At 39.8% G+C, this 16,847-nt stretch overlaps 4 protein-coding genes across 5 annotated transcripts; 1 reads left to right on the top strand and 3 right to left on the bottom strand.

Moving 5' to 3' along the window:
* Nucleotides 1–1,250: 1,250 nt before the first annotated feature.
* LOC118114006 (C3a anaphylatoxin chemotactic receptor) lies at nt 1,251–6,599 on the top strand. 2 transcript variants are annotated; one of them, XM_035164201.2, is made up of 3 exons: nt 1,251–1,305; nt 3,523–3,687; nt 4,223–6,599. In XM_035164201.2, exons 2-3 carry the CDS (start codon nt 3,550–3,552, stop codon nt 5,168–5,170), a joined length of 1,086 nt encoding a protein of 361 aa, XP_035020092.2. In that variant the 5' UTR covers nt 1,251–1,305; nt 3,523–3,549; the 3' UTR covers nt 5,171–6,599. The 2 variants fall into 2 exon arrangements, with proteins under 2 accessions (XP_035020092.2, XP_035020083.2); XM_035164192.2 differs by lacking the exon at nt 1,251–1,305 and adding an exon at nt 1,538–1,666.
* LOC118114019 (centromere protein Q) lies at nt 6,595–10,848 on the bottom strand. Its single transcript, XM_035164209.2, has 8 exons — nt 10,570–10,848; nt 10,427–10,481; nt 9,798–9,906; nt 9,146–9,214; nt 8,825–8,954; nt 8,264–8,383; nt 7,598–7,672; nt 6,595–7,288 (listed from the first exon to the last, which is right to left on the bottom strand). Exons 1-8 carry the CDS (start codon nt 10,687–10,689, stop codon nt 7,100–7,102), a joined length of 867 nt encoding a protein of 288 aa, XP_035020100.1. The 5' UTR covers nt 10,690–10,848; the 3' UTR covers nt 6,595–7,099.
* A 914-nt stretch (nt 10,849–11,762) lies between these two features.
* Nucleotides 11,763–13,943, bottom strand: mrpl16 (mitochondrial ribosomal protein L16). Its single transcript, XM_035164739.1, has 5 exons — nt 13,718–13,943; nt 13,149–13,220; nt 12,824–12,972; nt 12,397–12,690; nt 11,763–12,181 (listed from the first exon to the last, which is right to left on the bottom strand). Exons 1-5 carry the CDS (start codon nt 13,785–13,787, stop codon nt 11,990–11,992), a joined length of 777 nt encoding a protein of 258 aa, XP_035020630.1. The 5' UTR covers nt 13,788–13,943; the 3' UTR covers nt 11,763–11,989.
* Nucleotides 13,944–14,536: 593 nt separating this feature from the next.
* On the bottom strand, nt 14,537–16,688 carry txnl4b (thioredoxin-like 4B). The gene is made up of 3 exons (XM_035157584.2): nt 16,487–16,688; nt 16,236–16,387; nt 14,537–15,465 (listed from the first exon to the last, which is right to left on the bottom strand). The coding sequence occupies exons 1-3, from the start codon at nt 16,616–16,618 to the stop codon at nt 15,300–15,302; spliced, it is 450 nt and encodes a 149-aa protein (XP_035013475.1). The 5' UTR covers nt 16,619–16,688; the 3' UTR covers nt 14,537–15,299.
* Nucleotides 16,689–16,847: the final 159 nt, after the last annotated feature.

The raw sequence follows: 16,847 nt of genomic DNA, 5'->3' as shown, positions 1-16,847 counted from the left end.
ATACCCACAAAATGTGTGTCTATAAATATACTCATTCAACTTTGAGTAACAGATATTAAAAACTGCAGCTCCCTGCTGTTTTAAGAATTTTTCCTTTGTTTAAATTAAAGTTTATATTACGGACCAGTTTAAGTTAAATTTTTCTTCTTTGGGTTTTCAATTATCTATACCGCTAATGCTTTGAAGGTTTGACATACAGACTTCAATAGTTTAAGTGGCAGCTGCCAACAGGCGTCTAGAACAGTGCTTTCGTGTCTACACAACCCAAAAACGCACTTCTATCCAAACATCATACACGTGTGTGTTTTCAGGAAAGTGTTTTGGTGCCAGCAGCATCTTTATCGACCAATAAGAAAGTTCAAGCTGTATTGGGAATCGAACTGGAGATCTTGAGTCACTGTTTGCTCTGTTACTTCTGTCAAACTTAGGTCAGGCTGTTACACCACAACTTGCAGAAGTAGAAACCACAGCTGTGTGCTCGACTAGATGCTATTGTTTTAAAACACGTACGGTTTTAAACTGCAGTTAAAAATAGCCCGGTGTGTGGCTACTTTGTTTATTGTATCATCCAGCACCTTTTATATTTTTCCAGTGTTGAAAAACACATGTTGCTTCTCTGATGTTCCTTTTGCCATTGTTGCAAAACTAAGCTTCCCACAGACAAAGCAGCAAAGCACAGACAGAAAACATTAAAAAAGTTTGTGGAAAATGTTAGAAACAAATGATGAGGTATAAAGGTGTCATGGGTTTTAAGATGCCGATCATGTAATTGGAGCATTGTCAGTTTGAGGGCAACTGGGGGACATTTGCCGCATTTTACTCCCCCTTCCTCCCAGTTCTTCCCGTCAGATTTTATATCTACAGAGCAAAAGTGTCTAATCTGGAAATTTATATGAGGATTCTTTATGGAAATGTATGTCAGAGTATCCACAGAAACAAGCAGAGGAATAAAGTAGTAACCTGGAGAACATGGATGTTTTATTACAACATTTTAAATAGTTGAATGAATCATCAGTTTAATGTATAACTTTGTTCTCTTTGCCTTTTATGCTGTTATAGTTAATGTGTGCTGATGCAAATCAGTTTGGACACAGGAATTGGCTTTTCATTGGCTGAAAACTAACATGATTAAGTGTTTCTGATGTTTGCAGATACGTTCTTAGGAAGGCTTGGGTGTTGCAATCACACACAGGAAAGAAAGAGCGAGAACGAGGGAGGTGGTGACAATGATCTAATAGCAGCCAGTGGGCACACCTCTCTCTGTCTCCTGCGCCGTTTCTCCAACACACAAGGACAACGAAGGAGGTAAGAAGCAAACTCTTTAAATTTACAAGACACTGATTCTGTAAATCCTGTTTCCTAAACGTATTGATCTCCCCGCTGATACTAGAAATCTGAATTTCACGAGCTTTCAATCACTGAACACCACAACTGCTATCAGTTACTTTGGTACGGGTGAGCGCTGCTTCTGTTTGGAGACCAAAGGAGGGGTTGATTAACACAGGTGTGTTATCAGCTTGAATGCTGATGTCACCCCAGCTGCAAACAAACAGGCTCAGTCTAGATGTGCACTCACTCAGGGCCCCGGGGCAGCAGAGCCTGCAGGGGACAAAATCAGATTCCTTTCTCTTCATTACTGCTAATACAACACCTGGTTGCTCTGTGGGTGAGTGCGTGTTTTGACATTGTGGGGACTTGACCTTTTTAAGAGCAAAAAGCTGCTCCTTGTTTGGTTATCTATTCCATTTTCTACAGCACGAGAGTAAGCACGTAGTATTGTATTTTATTGTTATCTGTCTGTATGCAGACATGCTGCAAAGCCACAGGTTGCATTGCTAAACTCACATTATTCACTGTGTCAAAAGTTTGAAGGATGTCTGTGGTCTGTGTGATTTCGACATAAGCCTGTCCAAGTTTTAGGCAACCGACACAAATGAAATCCATATTTGTAGCTGGACAGGAACTTGCAGAACTCAAACTGTTATTTATTGCAGGCAAAATATAAATTATCTGATATAGTCGAAAGGAATATTTGGCACTGTACAATAAAGATCACCCCCATATACACTACCGTTCAAAAGTTTGGGGTCACTTAGAAATTTCCTTATTTTTCAAAGAAAAGCACTGTTTTTTTCAATGAAGATAACATTAAATTAATCAGAAATACACTCTATACATTGTTAATGTGGTAAATGACTGATTTAAAAACTGTTTTGCTGGTGAGAGAAGCTATAAAACTGGCCTTCCTTTGAGCTAGTTGAGTATCTGGAGCATCACATTTGTGGGTTCGATTATACTCTCAAAATGGCCAGAAAAAGAGAACTTTCGTGTGAAACTCGCCAGTCTATTCTTCTTCTTAGAAATGAAGGCTATTCCATGCGAGAAATTGCGGTGTGTACTACTCCCTTCAGAGAACAGCACAAACGGGCTCTAACCAGAGTAGAAAGAGAAGTGGGAGGCCCCGGTGCACAACTCAGCAAGAAGACAAGTATATTAGAGTCTCTAGTTTGAGAAATAGACGCCTCACAGGTCCTCAACTGGCAGCTTCTTTAAATGGTACCCGCAAAACGCCAGTGTCAACGTCTACAGTGAAGAGGCGACGCCGGGATGCTGGCCTTCTAGGCAGAGTGGCAAAGAAAAAGCCATATCTGAGACTGGCCAATAAAAAGAAAAGATTGATATGGGCAAAAGAACACAGACATTGGACAGAGGAAGATTGGAAAAAAGTGTTATGGACAGACGAATCAAAGTTTGAGGTGTTTGGATCACACAGAAGAACATTTGTGAGACGCAGAACAGGTGAAAAGATGCTGGAAGAGTGCCTGACGCCATCTGTCAAGCATGGTGGAGGTAATGTGATGGTCTGGGGTTGCTTTGGTGCTGGTAAAGTGGGAGATTTGTACAAGGTAAAAGGGATTTTAAATAAGGAAGGCTATCACTCCATTTTGCAACGCCATGCCATACCCTGTGGATAGCGCTTGATTGGAGCCAATTTCCTCCTACAACAGGACAATGACCCAAAGCACACCTCAACATTATGCAAGAACTATTTAGGGAAGAAGCAGGCAGCTGGTATGCTGTCTGTAATGGAGTGGCCAGGAAAACACGAAATTGTCTGGGTGACCCCAAACTTTTGAACGGTAGTGTAAATATGAATTTTGATTCACAAAATCCGGATCATTAACCAACATCTGCACACATTTTCAACTGTTCATTTTTTGAGAAGGTCACAAAAACTATCCCATCTCGAGAAAGTGAAATAAATTGGTTGGATCAGCACCAAAATTGAATGGGTTTTCTCTGACCAACAACAGGGTAATTTGGTAATCTGTCCACTAGTTTTTGCATAATCCGGCCACATAACAAACAACCGCAGATGAAAAAATAACCTCCTCATGCAGGTTGCACATTTCCATCTTCATAAATGCTAAGTTGCTTTTACGCTGTAATGTTTCATATTTTAAGTGAAATTTTTAAAGAAAAAAAAAGAAATCCATTAAATATATGCCTCTTGCGTTTCAGCCTCGTCTCCAGGTTCACGTCACGTCAATGGCTAACATGAATGGGACACAGTTTCCTGTCAATGGAGTGAACCAGCCCCTGACCAGCCCCAACATCTCCAGCAGCTCTTGGCAAGCAGAGGCCATCAGGGGAATCCAGATCACAGCGACACTGCTCATCTTTCTGGTGAGAAATTCTTGGTGGCTCCATTAAAAATTGTACCCTGCTATTGGACGTAGAGCTGAAAACACAGATAGTTTATGGGTTTTGGGGATTTTTTTTTAAACGTGCAACAATGTTACTGGGTAGAAAAGTCTTGCCGTTGCTCTTAACATCTTTTAAATAAATAGCTTTTAGGAGAAATGCTAAGACTATTTCTTGCACATGCCGAATAAAACCACAACTTCTTACACTTCTGTTGATCCGATTTCAAAGAAAACATATAACATGTTTATTAATGAACATTAGGTTGTGCCAGATCGTCAGATGTTATTATTTCGACAAAGCCAGGCTAGCATTTTCCATCTGTTTCCAGCCTCTATGCTAAGCTAAGCTAACTTCCTTTGTAGTTTAATATCTATTGAACAGACATGAGAGTCCTGTTGATCGTCTCATCTAACTCTTTCCAAGGGAACAAATGAGCTCAGTCCTGTTAAAGTCAAACTGATTCTTTTAAAGTCATCGGAGTCTAAAGTCCTGCTGCTTCTCTTGGCTCCTCCAGGTGGGCATCTCTCTGAATGGGCTGGTGGTCTGGGCACTTGGAATGCAGCGTCACAGCCACTTGAAGCGCAGAGGCAGTGGTGAGCAGACGCGTGCCGCCAGCAGCTTCCGTATTTATGTACTGAACCTGGCCGTAGCTGACCTGGTGCTTCTCCTGCGGACCCCACTCATGTTGGGCTACATAGCTCACAACTACAGCTGGCCGTTTGGTCGTGTCTTCTGCCACCTCATCATATTCCTGCGAGGCCTGGGGCTGTACGCCTCCGCCTTCCTTCTCTGTGCTGTGGCACTGGAGCGATGCCTGTGTCTGCTAAGACCTGTGTGGGCTCGACTGCAACGGCCTTCCTGGGCTGTTCCTCTGGCCTGTGGACTCCTATGGCTGGTAGCCACCATTATGTCTGCCCCCTACTTGCACAGCGCTGTCCTGTTGGAAATAAACGGAAAATACCAGTGCATAGAGAGCGGAGACTTTAACATGGGGCTGTTTCTCACAGAGACAATAGGAGGTTTCATCCTGCCCCTGCTCGTGTTCCTGGGAAGTAACATGGCCGTATTACTCACCATTCAGCAGCAAGCACTGCCTTCAACACCCACCTCCTCCAGCCCTTCAACTGCACGCAGGATGACCAGGATGTACCATGTGCTCTTTTTCACCATGCTCCTCTTCCTCACCTGCTGGGTGCCCTATTTTGTTTGTCGGTTCCTGCTAGCCTTGACCGTGAATCAGCCTCATTGGACCAAAATGCATCGAGGAGCGTTACTTGGCACTTACATATCACTGTACCTGGTGTACATCAAGAGTGCTCTTAATCCTGTGCTCTATGTGTTTGCTGCCAGAGGCTTAAGCCGGGCTGTCAAAGCTTCACTTGTCTCCACGATTGAGCGACTTTTCAATGACGACTCCACAGAGTCCATACGACGGAAGTCACTGAAGAACTCACGGATGTAACCGAGGGGTCAACAGTGTGAGTTTTAGGTAGTTTTGTTAGTTAAAAACATAAATGCTTTTCATATTTGTAAAGTGGAAAATGGAGATGTTACTTTTAATTGGTTGATTCCTCCATTAGTGCAGATAGCTCATAACCAATCCAAAAAGGGAGCTGAGTAAAGATGAGAAAGAGGTTTGAGGAATTGAGTGAAATTTTCAGGCCAGTCTTTTCCAGATCAGTGTGAAGGGCCCAGCAGATGGGAAAATTGGTGGATCTCGTGACCTATATGTAGAGGAGACATTATCCTGCTGCACAGATTTGACTGTAATCTGAAGTGATTCTGGCTGAATCATAGTTTGACTGCTCCCACTTGTGTCATTCCACCATGTAAGAAACACTTCTGACAGGAGATTAGCATTAAAAAGTTTGTTTTAAAGGCGTGGATTGATGTTGGCAGAAATCATAATTTCAACATTTTAGGTAAACACAGCTCAGCTCTCGTGATTTGCCTGACAGACGATGCCTGAATAAGAAAACAGTGAACAGTGAAGTGCAGAAGGACAAATACACATCTCATCAGTGAAAAACACTGGATTCCTCTACCGTGGAACAAGAAGATACATGGTCAGTAAAACCAGATGACTGAGGACTCTAAAAATGCCTCTTCTGTTGCGACATGCTGAAGGCAGGGTCATAGCTGGAATCCAAACGAATTCATGAACCATCTTGTATGTTGGTTTGTGGGCAGGAAACACCTTCTTAGATATGAGGCCCCAGGCCACATGTTTAGAGAGAATATTAGAGATTCCGGTCCCCATAGTAATGGGTGCTTACAATACAACATTACATCATAGCTCACACGTACCGTCTCAGTATGATTCATGTAACAGAAACTCAGATTTACTTATGCCTGTATGAGATTTCTATGTTAAAATAGGTCCTGATCATAGTGTATATAAAGATGAACCACAGGTTTCCAGGTCCTGCTGATACATGCACACGACAACTCATGAGTCAGTCTCAGCTGTCAGTCATGACATTTCACCTGTTTTAATGGTATGAAAACTACCATAGTTTGGTACATGTCCCATCCACTGACATGGAGGAGGGTGCCCTATAACTCAGCCAGCCACCAAGGGGCAATGAAGGCGATTTGGCATCACTTTTGTGGAACTGTTATGACGTCAATTTTTGTTCGTTTTTTTACAGTCTATGGTCCGTATCGACCTACCCGTTGCTACCTGTTCCTACTGAATGACCCACTGAATGTATGACTGTGAGGACAAAGCAAAACAAGCTTAAGAGGAAGTTGCACGATTTTCTGTGACATTGTGAATGTACCGCATCCAAGACTGGACTTTATTTGTGCAAAAAATGGCTTCAATATAAATGAATGGTAGCACTTTACATTTATTTTCTGTCTACATTAATAAAAAAATGTTGATTTTATTAAATTGTATAATTTTATTACACCTGATCGTACAAACACTTGCAGGCTTGTTTGTTTATACTTTTCTACAGCATGCTGAATATGAAGCTGGATATCTGAACATTCATTCCACCACAAACAAATGCATCTTTAGTGTAAATGTTAATTCAAATACAACATTTACTGAATCCTGAGGTGAAAGCACGAAACCGGAGATGAGAAGCAGAGTGTGACTGCCACCTCAATGAATTTCAAGCAGAGAAGTGTCACTTCCACCCTCATATTTACATACTTCCACAAACTTCAACAAAATCTTCTGGTTTACAAAACTGCTGTCAGTAGCACTACAATAACTGGTAGTAATGTTGGAGCTGAATTTGCTTATTGAAAAAAGTGGAACTGAGTTCCTTTGAGACCAGGTTATATTTTCAGACACTCCAAACAGTGTGTGTACACAATACTTACACCTGTACACTTTGTTCAAACAATTGTTTTCCGACGGGTGTAAAGAAAGACTTGGCTAAGTTCCTTCTGAGCAAGGTGAACCACTGATGGTGCTGCAGTCGGAGCTGAACAGTCGATCAGCGTGTTTGTGTGCGTGTAGAAGCAGCACCTGTGCGTTCTGAACGGCCTTAGACTTCTGCAGAATTTCTCCCAGTCTTCGTGCAGTGGCTTCAGAGTCACTGTCTGCTATAATCTTTTTCATTGTCTGAGGAAAACAAAAACAAATATTCAGCACTACCATGGATTTGTGTCCTTCTAGCAGGTGTACTTTTGGTTGGCAGTAGTTGATAAGATCAACACGACATCCTAAAGCTCCAGATGTCACTTTATCTCTGTGCCTTACATGAGACAGGTTTAAAGAAGTTACAAGGAAGGAAATGCTGACTCAGACCTTTCCACTACATCTCAACAACATGAATACCTCAAATAGTAATAACATGTATTAATCAATAAGAACAAGTCAAGCACATAGTAGATATTGTGAAAGAGTGTTTTGTGCACTACTCACACTCACCTCTGATGATGTTTTGTCTTTTTGTGGCAGATGAGGTTGAAGGTTAAGAACTCCCTGTCTACTTATCTGTAGAATCTGTGTGAACAGACCGGAAGAAAGGTTCTGTGTTAGAAAATCATAATATTTGTATCTCTCCCTCGAATAATTGAGATAATTACCAAACATGAAAAAAATGCTCTGATGTGGAAAGATATATATTTCCTGTGCGTGCTGCTAAGACATCGTGTCTTAAGTAGTTCAACTGAACCGACAAGATGTGTTCAGACTCACTGACTCACATGTCAAACAGGGTGAGAGAAATGCAACCACTTCCCTTTCAATTCTAACGCCTACAGTAATGAAATGGCCCATTTAATAAAGTCAAATCTCAAACACACAAGACAGATTTTTACAACATAACATTTCTCGTCCAAACAGATCTTTACACATATTAGCTGCATATTTGAGGGAGTTATTGGGTATTTTATTATCCTGTCCAAAATGTGTGTTTCCTGTGTGGACATGAAAACAGGCAGCATACAAAAAACCTATTCAAACTGAGAACTCCACCAAGTTTAAAGCAACACATTGAAGTATTATAATATACTAACAGCTGGTATTAAAAGTTCAGGCCACATAAACATTCTATAGCATATTTGTATGTAGGCTTGTGTCACTATGTCGTACCTCTTTAGCTTTCTCCTCCTCTTCCTCCACCTGGTCTCTCAGTGCACTGCATGTCTGCTGTAAAGAGACGGTCTGCTCCTCAGCATTCTCCAGAGCACGGACCACTGCCCGCAAGTCTTCCTGGTAATAAGGACAACATGACAGAATGTGACACAATTTCCTTACATATAAAATACATAATTAATGAGAGCTCAGCCAATACAGATATTAGGGAGTGAAAATTTCAAATCCAGATAAATCAGTCCATATATAATGTTTTACAAAGCTGGCAACGACTCCTTTGATGTCGTTTAACAATAAACTTTATGACTTTACAATATGTTTTACTTAAAAAGAAAACATAAAATCAACTCTCAGACACCAACGCAACACAAGGAAGAAAATTCTACCAAGTTTAAACCAATCACCTATTTTGTCCAACCAACAGATTAATTAAACCAACCTGTTTGTTTTGTTTTAGAAAAGATAGTTAAAACTGCTGCAAATCAATTTTCTATTTAACCAATTCATCATAATAATCGTAAAAGAACTGTAAACCCTCCAGATGACCGTGTTTCTCACCTCCACTCTGCTCAAACTCGACTTTCCAGCCACAGCCCTCTTGGTCTCCTCCTGGTGATGGTGATGTGAACTCTTCAAATCTTTTTGTTTGTGCACTGGAACTGTGAGCTGTGCACACTCAGCAAGGAACCTGAAAAAGTGAAATACATCAGCGAAATCAAAAGTACAACTAAAAAACAATCAACGCTTTTCCTGTTCACTTTTATGAAATAAGGATGTTTACATCAATACAAGGTTGGGGAGAAGGGAGGGATGATATTTTGATGTTCATTTATCAACTTTCACTGGAATCAGTCAGTCTCAATTTAACTTGCTACTCACCTGGTTTTCATCAGGTTCAGATGTTCCTGGCTCTCTTTCCTGTCTGTCCTCTTCAAAGCAAGAACAGCTCTGATAACACAGAGAGAAGAAAGTAATCCTTGTAATTTAGATTTTGACAATTTTGCATAAAATGTCTTGTGGTGTTAATAGATGGAGGGCGACTTATTTGACCAGGTTAACATCCTAAAAACAAATGGTGTGACAAAACTTAATGACCTCGTCCATTTACTTGCATTGTATGTCTTTCATATTTCAGATGGATTGACAGGATAAAAAAAGATATGTATTTGGAATAGTGAACAACTCAGACACCATCTGAATATAGATTGAGGAGATCTAAATGACCAGAGGAATGGGATGATGTCCTACTGCTACACGTTCAATGTAACACACCAGGCCCACAGGTCATGTTCTCTTGAGAGGCTCCCTACCTAATCTTGTGTCTTGTATTTGCTCTTGCCTGAATGTCCAAACTGTTCTGTTGTAGAAGTCAGACTGTTTATTGACACGCTAGATGATATCTGCAAATCCAAGTTTTTTTAATTAATAAAGTAAAAAAGAAAGGCAAATCTATTTAATAAGCCAAAATAAATAAACAATTCTTTTCAGCGTAGCAACGAGAGCCTCACAGGTGTTGTGCATTGAAACTCACAGCAATGACAGGTCCATTATGTTCTCCAGAGAAATGATGGTGGACCGTGGCAACTGCTTCCAGTTATTTTGTCCTTTGACTTTCTTTGCATTCGAAGATGAATCTTCAGCTATTCCAGACACAAGAAGAACAAAAAAAGACAACAACAGTGGAGTTTGTTTGCTTTGAGGACCAAAGCCAGAAAGGTGATCCATCATTAACCCTACATGATCTCATATTGTTCCTAGGGCTGGGCAAGGAAACAATAATAATAACTGTTACCAAAATATAAATTTCATCATTATCAATATAACAAAAGTCCAATATATGCTGATATAATACAAATTGTGCATGCACAGTGAGGACGTATAACAATTGATGAAGCTCAGATTTATCAAATGTTTTGCTGTTTGTCAATTTTTATCTTTCCTTGAGAGACACAGATATTTCACCTCACTCTTGTTCATGGTTGATGATGGAGTTTAAAAAATATATCAATATATATATTTCATATGAGCAAGTTATGAGTCCTGTAATGAAAAAGTAGCCAACTTTGCCTTTATAATAAAGAATTGTACATGTGTAATATTCCATTTCATTCTACTTGTTATTGTCTTGTGTGGACATGTTGCTGGGACAGCTGCTCTTACCTTTCCTCTTCTGTGCTGCTTGTCTGTGGCTGCTCTCGTCCCTGAGCTCCGGGTCCTGCAGTAAACACACCATGAAGCATCAACAGTAGCTAACATGTCAACCACAGACTGACAGGACACTGCAGACACGAGTCAACACTCACCTGTTGTTGTGCTGTCTGTTGTGCTGTCTGTTGTTTCTTCGTCTCTTCCGTCGTCTTCCTCTTGTGTTTTAAACCAGGAGCTTTCGATGGCGGCCGGTTCGAGCCTCGTACAGGTTTCATACTGTATCTGCTGGCGAGCGGACGAGGACGTAGATGTAAAGTAACGTGACGTTAACGTCCGGCTAAGCTAAGCTAACGTAAACAAAGCGACACTGGTGCAGCGGCTACCGAGCGAAGACCGAGCTGCTTTTCGCGGTTACTTTCGAATAACGCGCATGCGTGGACCGTGGTACAACTTGCCCCGGAGTAGGTTTGTCAGGCAGCGGCTCCTCTTCTCAGGCTGAATGCATTTAATCACTTGTGCTAAAAATGCAATCTGCTCATGTTAAGATGAAATTGAATATGTTAAGTCGTTGATGCATGTACAAACATGGCTCCTTTCAATGACACTAGAAAGTAACCACTGCACTAACATGCCAGGACCAAAACGCTACCTGTGAGGAAAAAGTCAGGGCATAGAGCACCATGAATATAATATGGATTGAAAGGGAATTGAGATTATTTAAAAAACATTTTATTATAGATCTGTCGTTCTGGAGACATCAAGTATAATATAGTATATAATATTATTATATATCATTTGGCCAACCTACATAATGTTTTATTCACTGTTTTTTGTATTGATCTTTTTGCTACATTGCTTTTATCACTGTCTTGTAAGGTGGCCTTGGGTTCTGTAAAAGGCACCAATAAATAAAATGTATTATTATAATTAACACTAGGGTTGTCCCTGCTCAAATATGACTCAACTTTATATCAATGGTATAATGATTTCAATACCCTCATATCCAAACGTTTTTTACGATACATGTTCGGTAAAATCCACATTTGTAAACTGAAAATGTACATGTTTATTTTCCCACTGTCTCTGAATGCCACGTTGTATTTTACTTTAAATACAACAAATGACAGAGCACATACAGGTGTAACCGTGACAACTGTTGCTATAAGCATCTCTCGTCATCTAATGAAATTCGTTCCTTCAGAGTTGGGAATTTTTGTCATGATAGTATTTTTTTGTAAACAGAAGTAAATACTTTCTATTCAATTGTATGCTTTTTTATTGGTGTCAATTTAGTTGATAAGTCAAAAAGACTCAAATTGAATATTTTCATAATACTTGAGTCACCATGTGAAACTGAAATACATATTTTATTTGTTTTTTCAAAGCAGAAAAATGGAAAGCGTGTCTGTTTAACAAAATGACAATGGCTCTTATAACGATGCCAAAACAAAACAAATATGGAAAAAAGTTTTTTACGAATGTGACAGAAAGTCTGGTTTCCAAAATGTTGATTCCTTCTTCAACAGTGTGGTCTGGATGGTGCGACAGTTTATTGATTCCAGTCCCTCAGGTCTGTCACACCCTCCCCGGGATGTGAAATTTGCCTGTGAAGCGTCCGTGGTTGTGCAGGTCAAAGGGGCTGAGCACCTTCCTGATCCCCAGCATGTTGCCCCGCACTATCTGTCTAAAGGTCCAGGGATTCTGGTTGTTCTGCTCCATATCAGCCTGCTTCTGATGCAGATCTGCTAGGCTCTCTCTGCTCATGACCTGGAAAAACATCAATAATAAAACATTTTAACACAGAAATACCAGGAAGAAAAAAAATAAACTGTAATAAATGTTGAAATTAATTACAATTATAGTGTTGAAAAGAAATAAATTATATATTCTAGACGTAAGTACTTAAATTAAAATACTTTCAGAATACACTACATTTGTTAATATAGAAAATGGCAAAGTAGATAGTGTCTTTGTTTTCTCACCTTGGCAGGGAAAGGTAGCTTCTTTGCCACCTCAATCAAGATATGCTGCACCTCCCCCAGCTCCACTTTTCCTCCCACCTCCACGATTAAACGACCGTAGCGCACAGGCGTCACATAGTGGTCGATGGCTCCCTTTCCTCCACCCATGCGCTGACCCAGACCTTTACGCGTGAGGGGCTTGTATGGTGCATTGACGCGCCACCGGGCAAATGTAGTCCGGGAATCCATCTTGCGGTTGATGGTTAGACGAATCATCTCTATGTGACCCCAGTGTAGGTAGCCCCCGCCCAGGGCCTGAACATCAGAGAGAGAGACAGCAGAAGAGCAAAATGTCAGTTTAATCAATGAATCAGGTGAAAGTATATAATTTTCATAGACTTTAATGCTTTGAGCAGCGGTCACGTTTACAGAGAATAAATGGACTCACCACGATAGCGTACTGTCCTGTAGTGAAGGTATTTGCTGCCCTCGCCGGTCCTTGGATATCACGTAGCTTCTTCATCTCTTTTTTGGCCTTTTTTAAGTTGGGCACCTTGTTAATGAACTTCAGTTTAGGTTTCTCAGGCAGCACCACATCTTCGAAGGTAAACACAAGAACAAAGAAACATGAGAACAACAATAACATACAGTGTCTGTGAACTCTGTGGTGTTTCCACTTCGCTGTTGACATGCACACTTGTAATTATGTTGTGCAATAAATCAAAAATACATACAACAAACAACAAATACATGATAAGATGATAAATGATTACCACTGAAGTCTGGTGGGATGTCATACGTCTTGAGTCCAGCAGCCAGGACTTTCAAGGAGCTGTACAAAGGACCTGTGGGATAAAGAGCAGCAGACACGTTGACATGATGTTTGGAAAAAACAGCCAAAAACAGAATGGTCATGTGTGAATGCTTAATTAGCTCAGTTTACATTTCTGAATGTGAACAAAACTCGGTTCAAGCGAACGGCAGAGAGAGAGAATGACTGCTTATGAGTTATAACCTCCGCCAAGGATAATATAAAGTTTATATTATATTATTATGCCTGTGTTACAATCCATGTTTTGAATGCCTTGTAATTACTGCACCAGATATTTGTTCTTTGTTTTGTATGTTTGTCAACTTTAACAACTTATAATACTGTTAGGTAAATATTATCTTTACAGTTTCCTTCCATGTCCTTATATCATTGATCTGATTACTTGTTGTCTATTGGAGCAAACAGCGTTATGTTACATGTGTGTGTTTCAGTGTTTATTCATATGCACACTACCTGTTAAATATACCCATATGTGAATAAATACAGCACAGACAGTGTCAGTGTCGTTACCTTGTCGGTGACCGGAGGATCTGCAGATTCCGGTCAGTCCGCCCGCAGCGGCCTTGATGAATGAAATCATGTCGGTGATGTTGCGCTGGACTCTATAAACACTGGACCGTCACTTCCTGAGGTCGAGACATGAACATTGTATTCTGTGAATTAACTAAACTGACGTGAACACGCTCTGGAGAAGGTCGCTGCCATTTCTGCTGCACCACTTCCGGCAGTGTTCCGTCAGAAGAAGAATCACTTCCTGTCTGTCCAAGCGTTTTTCACAATAAAAGCCAGACAGAGTTTAAAGTAAACCAGTGATAATCATAGCAACAGACTTAGATCGGCTTGTTGTTTTAAGCTACTGCTGCAACTTAATACACCATTAGTTATTTACATGTATTTTTTTTTTTCTTAATGTAGAAGTCAATAGTTCAAATATCACATCCTGTTTTAAGTGTATTAGTTGGATCTACACTAAGCTGAAACTAATGAAGTCTAATACAACAGTCCTGTAATAATCCCTACCTGCATGAAAGTTATTAACTGTAAATTGTTGATGTCATCAGTATGATAATTTTAGTGCATGTGGTTTGTGGGGTCATCGTGATATTACACTAAGGTGTTTTTTAATGTTTAGTATTTGTTGTAATCCATTAACCTCAGTGAAAGAAATTTCCTAAAGTTTGCATGATGAAGCAATATGATGACTGTGAACCCAAACCCTGCTCCTCTTTACACTGAGATACTGTAAGACTACAAACTAAACCCTACACTGTAAACATTAACATTAACAGTTTACAGAAAGATGGGAGAAGAAAAAACTCTGGTGCGTGGTGACATATAAAAGTTTATTGCTGATAAACAGCTGATTTCCATTGGAAATATCAAAAAAGCATAAGACACATTTTTTTACATGGGAAAAAATAAATTACAACAAAGCTACAGCGATTCATTCATCCAAACTCACACACTATACGTAAACCATCAATTAATGAGAAAACCATAAAAATGTCCTGCTGTTAATACATTTGAATATGGGATCTTAAACAAAGTCCATTTTATTGTGTATATTTGTTCTATCTTAGTCAGTCACACTAACACTATATGAGGTTTGGGTGAAGTTTGTGTCAGTACACAAGAGTCCTGTGAAGTTTTCTAGAAAACAAAGTTTCTGTTTACATTCTGCATTTCTCAAAAATTGTATGTAACCCTGCAAAACCAAAATTCTTTAAAACCATGAAAGATGCATTGTTAACATCCATATTTACAACCTTTCACTTTTCCTCAACAGCACCTTCATGTTCCTGTGGAACCCGTTGATCAGTGGAATATGATGAAACCACTGACTGGAACGTGCATGTATCAAAACTTCACAAACACACAACAGAGAACAAAAAGTAAGGGGTCATGTGCTGTTTAGCTTCTGTTGGAAAGTGACTATATTTAATTAGGCTCCTAATCTACAACACTTGAGATAAAAAAATTCTTCAGCCAGTTGTTTAGTATCTGAAGGTTGAAGAAATTTTTGTGACTTAATCACTCAGCAGTGGTAGATACCGCATTATGATCGTAAGGCCACACAGTGGACGTGCTGAGTTTAAATTCCATGATAGAGGAGATCATATTTGGGAATATTCCGAGGGTCGATGGGACTCTGAACAATCATCTTTCCCCGCATGGCTCCTCTGTATATGACTTCGATCAGATCCATGAAATCTTGCTTTGTCTTAAAACTGCCAACAAATTTGGTGTGATCTGGGGAGCTGAAAGAGAAAAAAGTAAAATTATTATCAACCAAACAAGACAAGACATTTAAAGGTGTTACCTTTGACTCTGTAAATTTGTGGAGATGATGATTTATCTTTAATTCTATTTCATTGACTGAATATGTAGCGACTAAGCTGCTACTGGTTGCTATTTGAGCTTTGTTTAGACGTGTACGACGATGAAGTGAAAACCAAACTTTGCAGCTGATTTATATCATAATGCTTTTTCTTTAGTGTCCATACTGTGTTACATCCAGCTGGTAAAAAAAAGTTTTCCAACACAGACGTTTGAACACCAAACTGTCCAAGAAACATAAATGTTGAATGAGCACAGTCAAAAGCTGTAATTTCCTCTGGCCAGCACCAGCCTTCAACAAGAATACATGATCAGCAGATTAATTGAAGATGAAAATTACTGTTAGTTGTAAAACTAATCTGCAGCTTTTATTACTTTCTATATATAAAGGATATAGACCATTGACACGCAGTATAAATGTCAGTTTGGACTCTTAGCAATCATGGTGGACATTTTACACTACTCTACAATCACATGATTATAAAGATGAAATGATTACACCAACATAAAATGATTCAGTTAACACATTAAATATTTCCCGGTTTCAGTTTCTCGCTTGTACTAAATAGAAAAAACAAGGAGTAGGTAGAAGTCATCGCTCTGAGAAGCTGTGGCGGTCATTTTATACTGAAAACAGTCATTTTCAGTTTGATTCTGACCCAGAGACTCGTGTATTCTGCAGCTCTCTCACCCATAGTCCACCTTCATGTGCTGCCCGTTGAAGAAGAAGACGATGGAGGGGATGTAGCTGATGTCAAAGTATCTCGTGTAGATCGGAGCTTTGTTCACATCCACGATGTAGATCGACGCCATGTTGCTGAGGTCGTGGGAAGTTTTTGACAACTACAAGGAGACAGAAACGACAGATTAGCACATTAGCATAAACACACCGACTCTGAGCAGCGTTTTGGGGTTTTTTTTACATCTATTTTTCTTTCTTACAATCTCGTCGAGCTGGAGACAAACCGAGTCTTCGTCTCTGCCGAACCTCAGAACTACGACTTTCTCCGCCACACATTTAATAACCTCATCTATGTCTTTTTTACAAGTTAATTTGGGCAAAAACAAACTCATGTTCGCGGCTAACGAAGCGTCTTATTTTGTTACCGAGAGGAAGTTACGTCCCTGCCGCTGTGCAACTCTGTAAAACATTCACCTGGAAACAAAAGCAAAAATATTTGTACTGCAATAAATAATATATATGTATAATAATAATACAAATATTAGCATATAATCTATAGTGAGATTATACATAGGATAAAACCTACAATGATCTTCTAATGCGTTATCGTTTTGCTGCGGT

Source organism: Hippoglossus stenolepis, chromosome 1 (assembly GCF_022539355.2).
Source record: "Hippoglossus stenolepis isolate QCI-W04-F060 chromosome 1, HSTE1.2, whole genome shotgun sequence".
Classification (NCBI taxonomy): domain Eukaryota; kingdom Metazoa; phylum Chordata; class Actinopteri; order Pleuronectiformes; family Pleuronectidae; genus Hippoglossus; species Hippoglossus stenolepis.
Note: the sequence above shows the minus strand (reverse complement) of the source record. Positions and strands in the feature narration are given on the sequence as shown.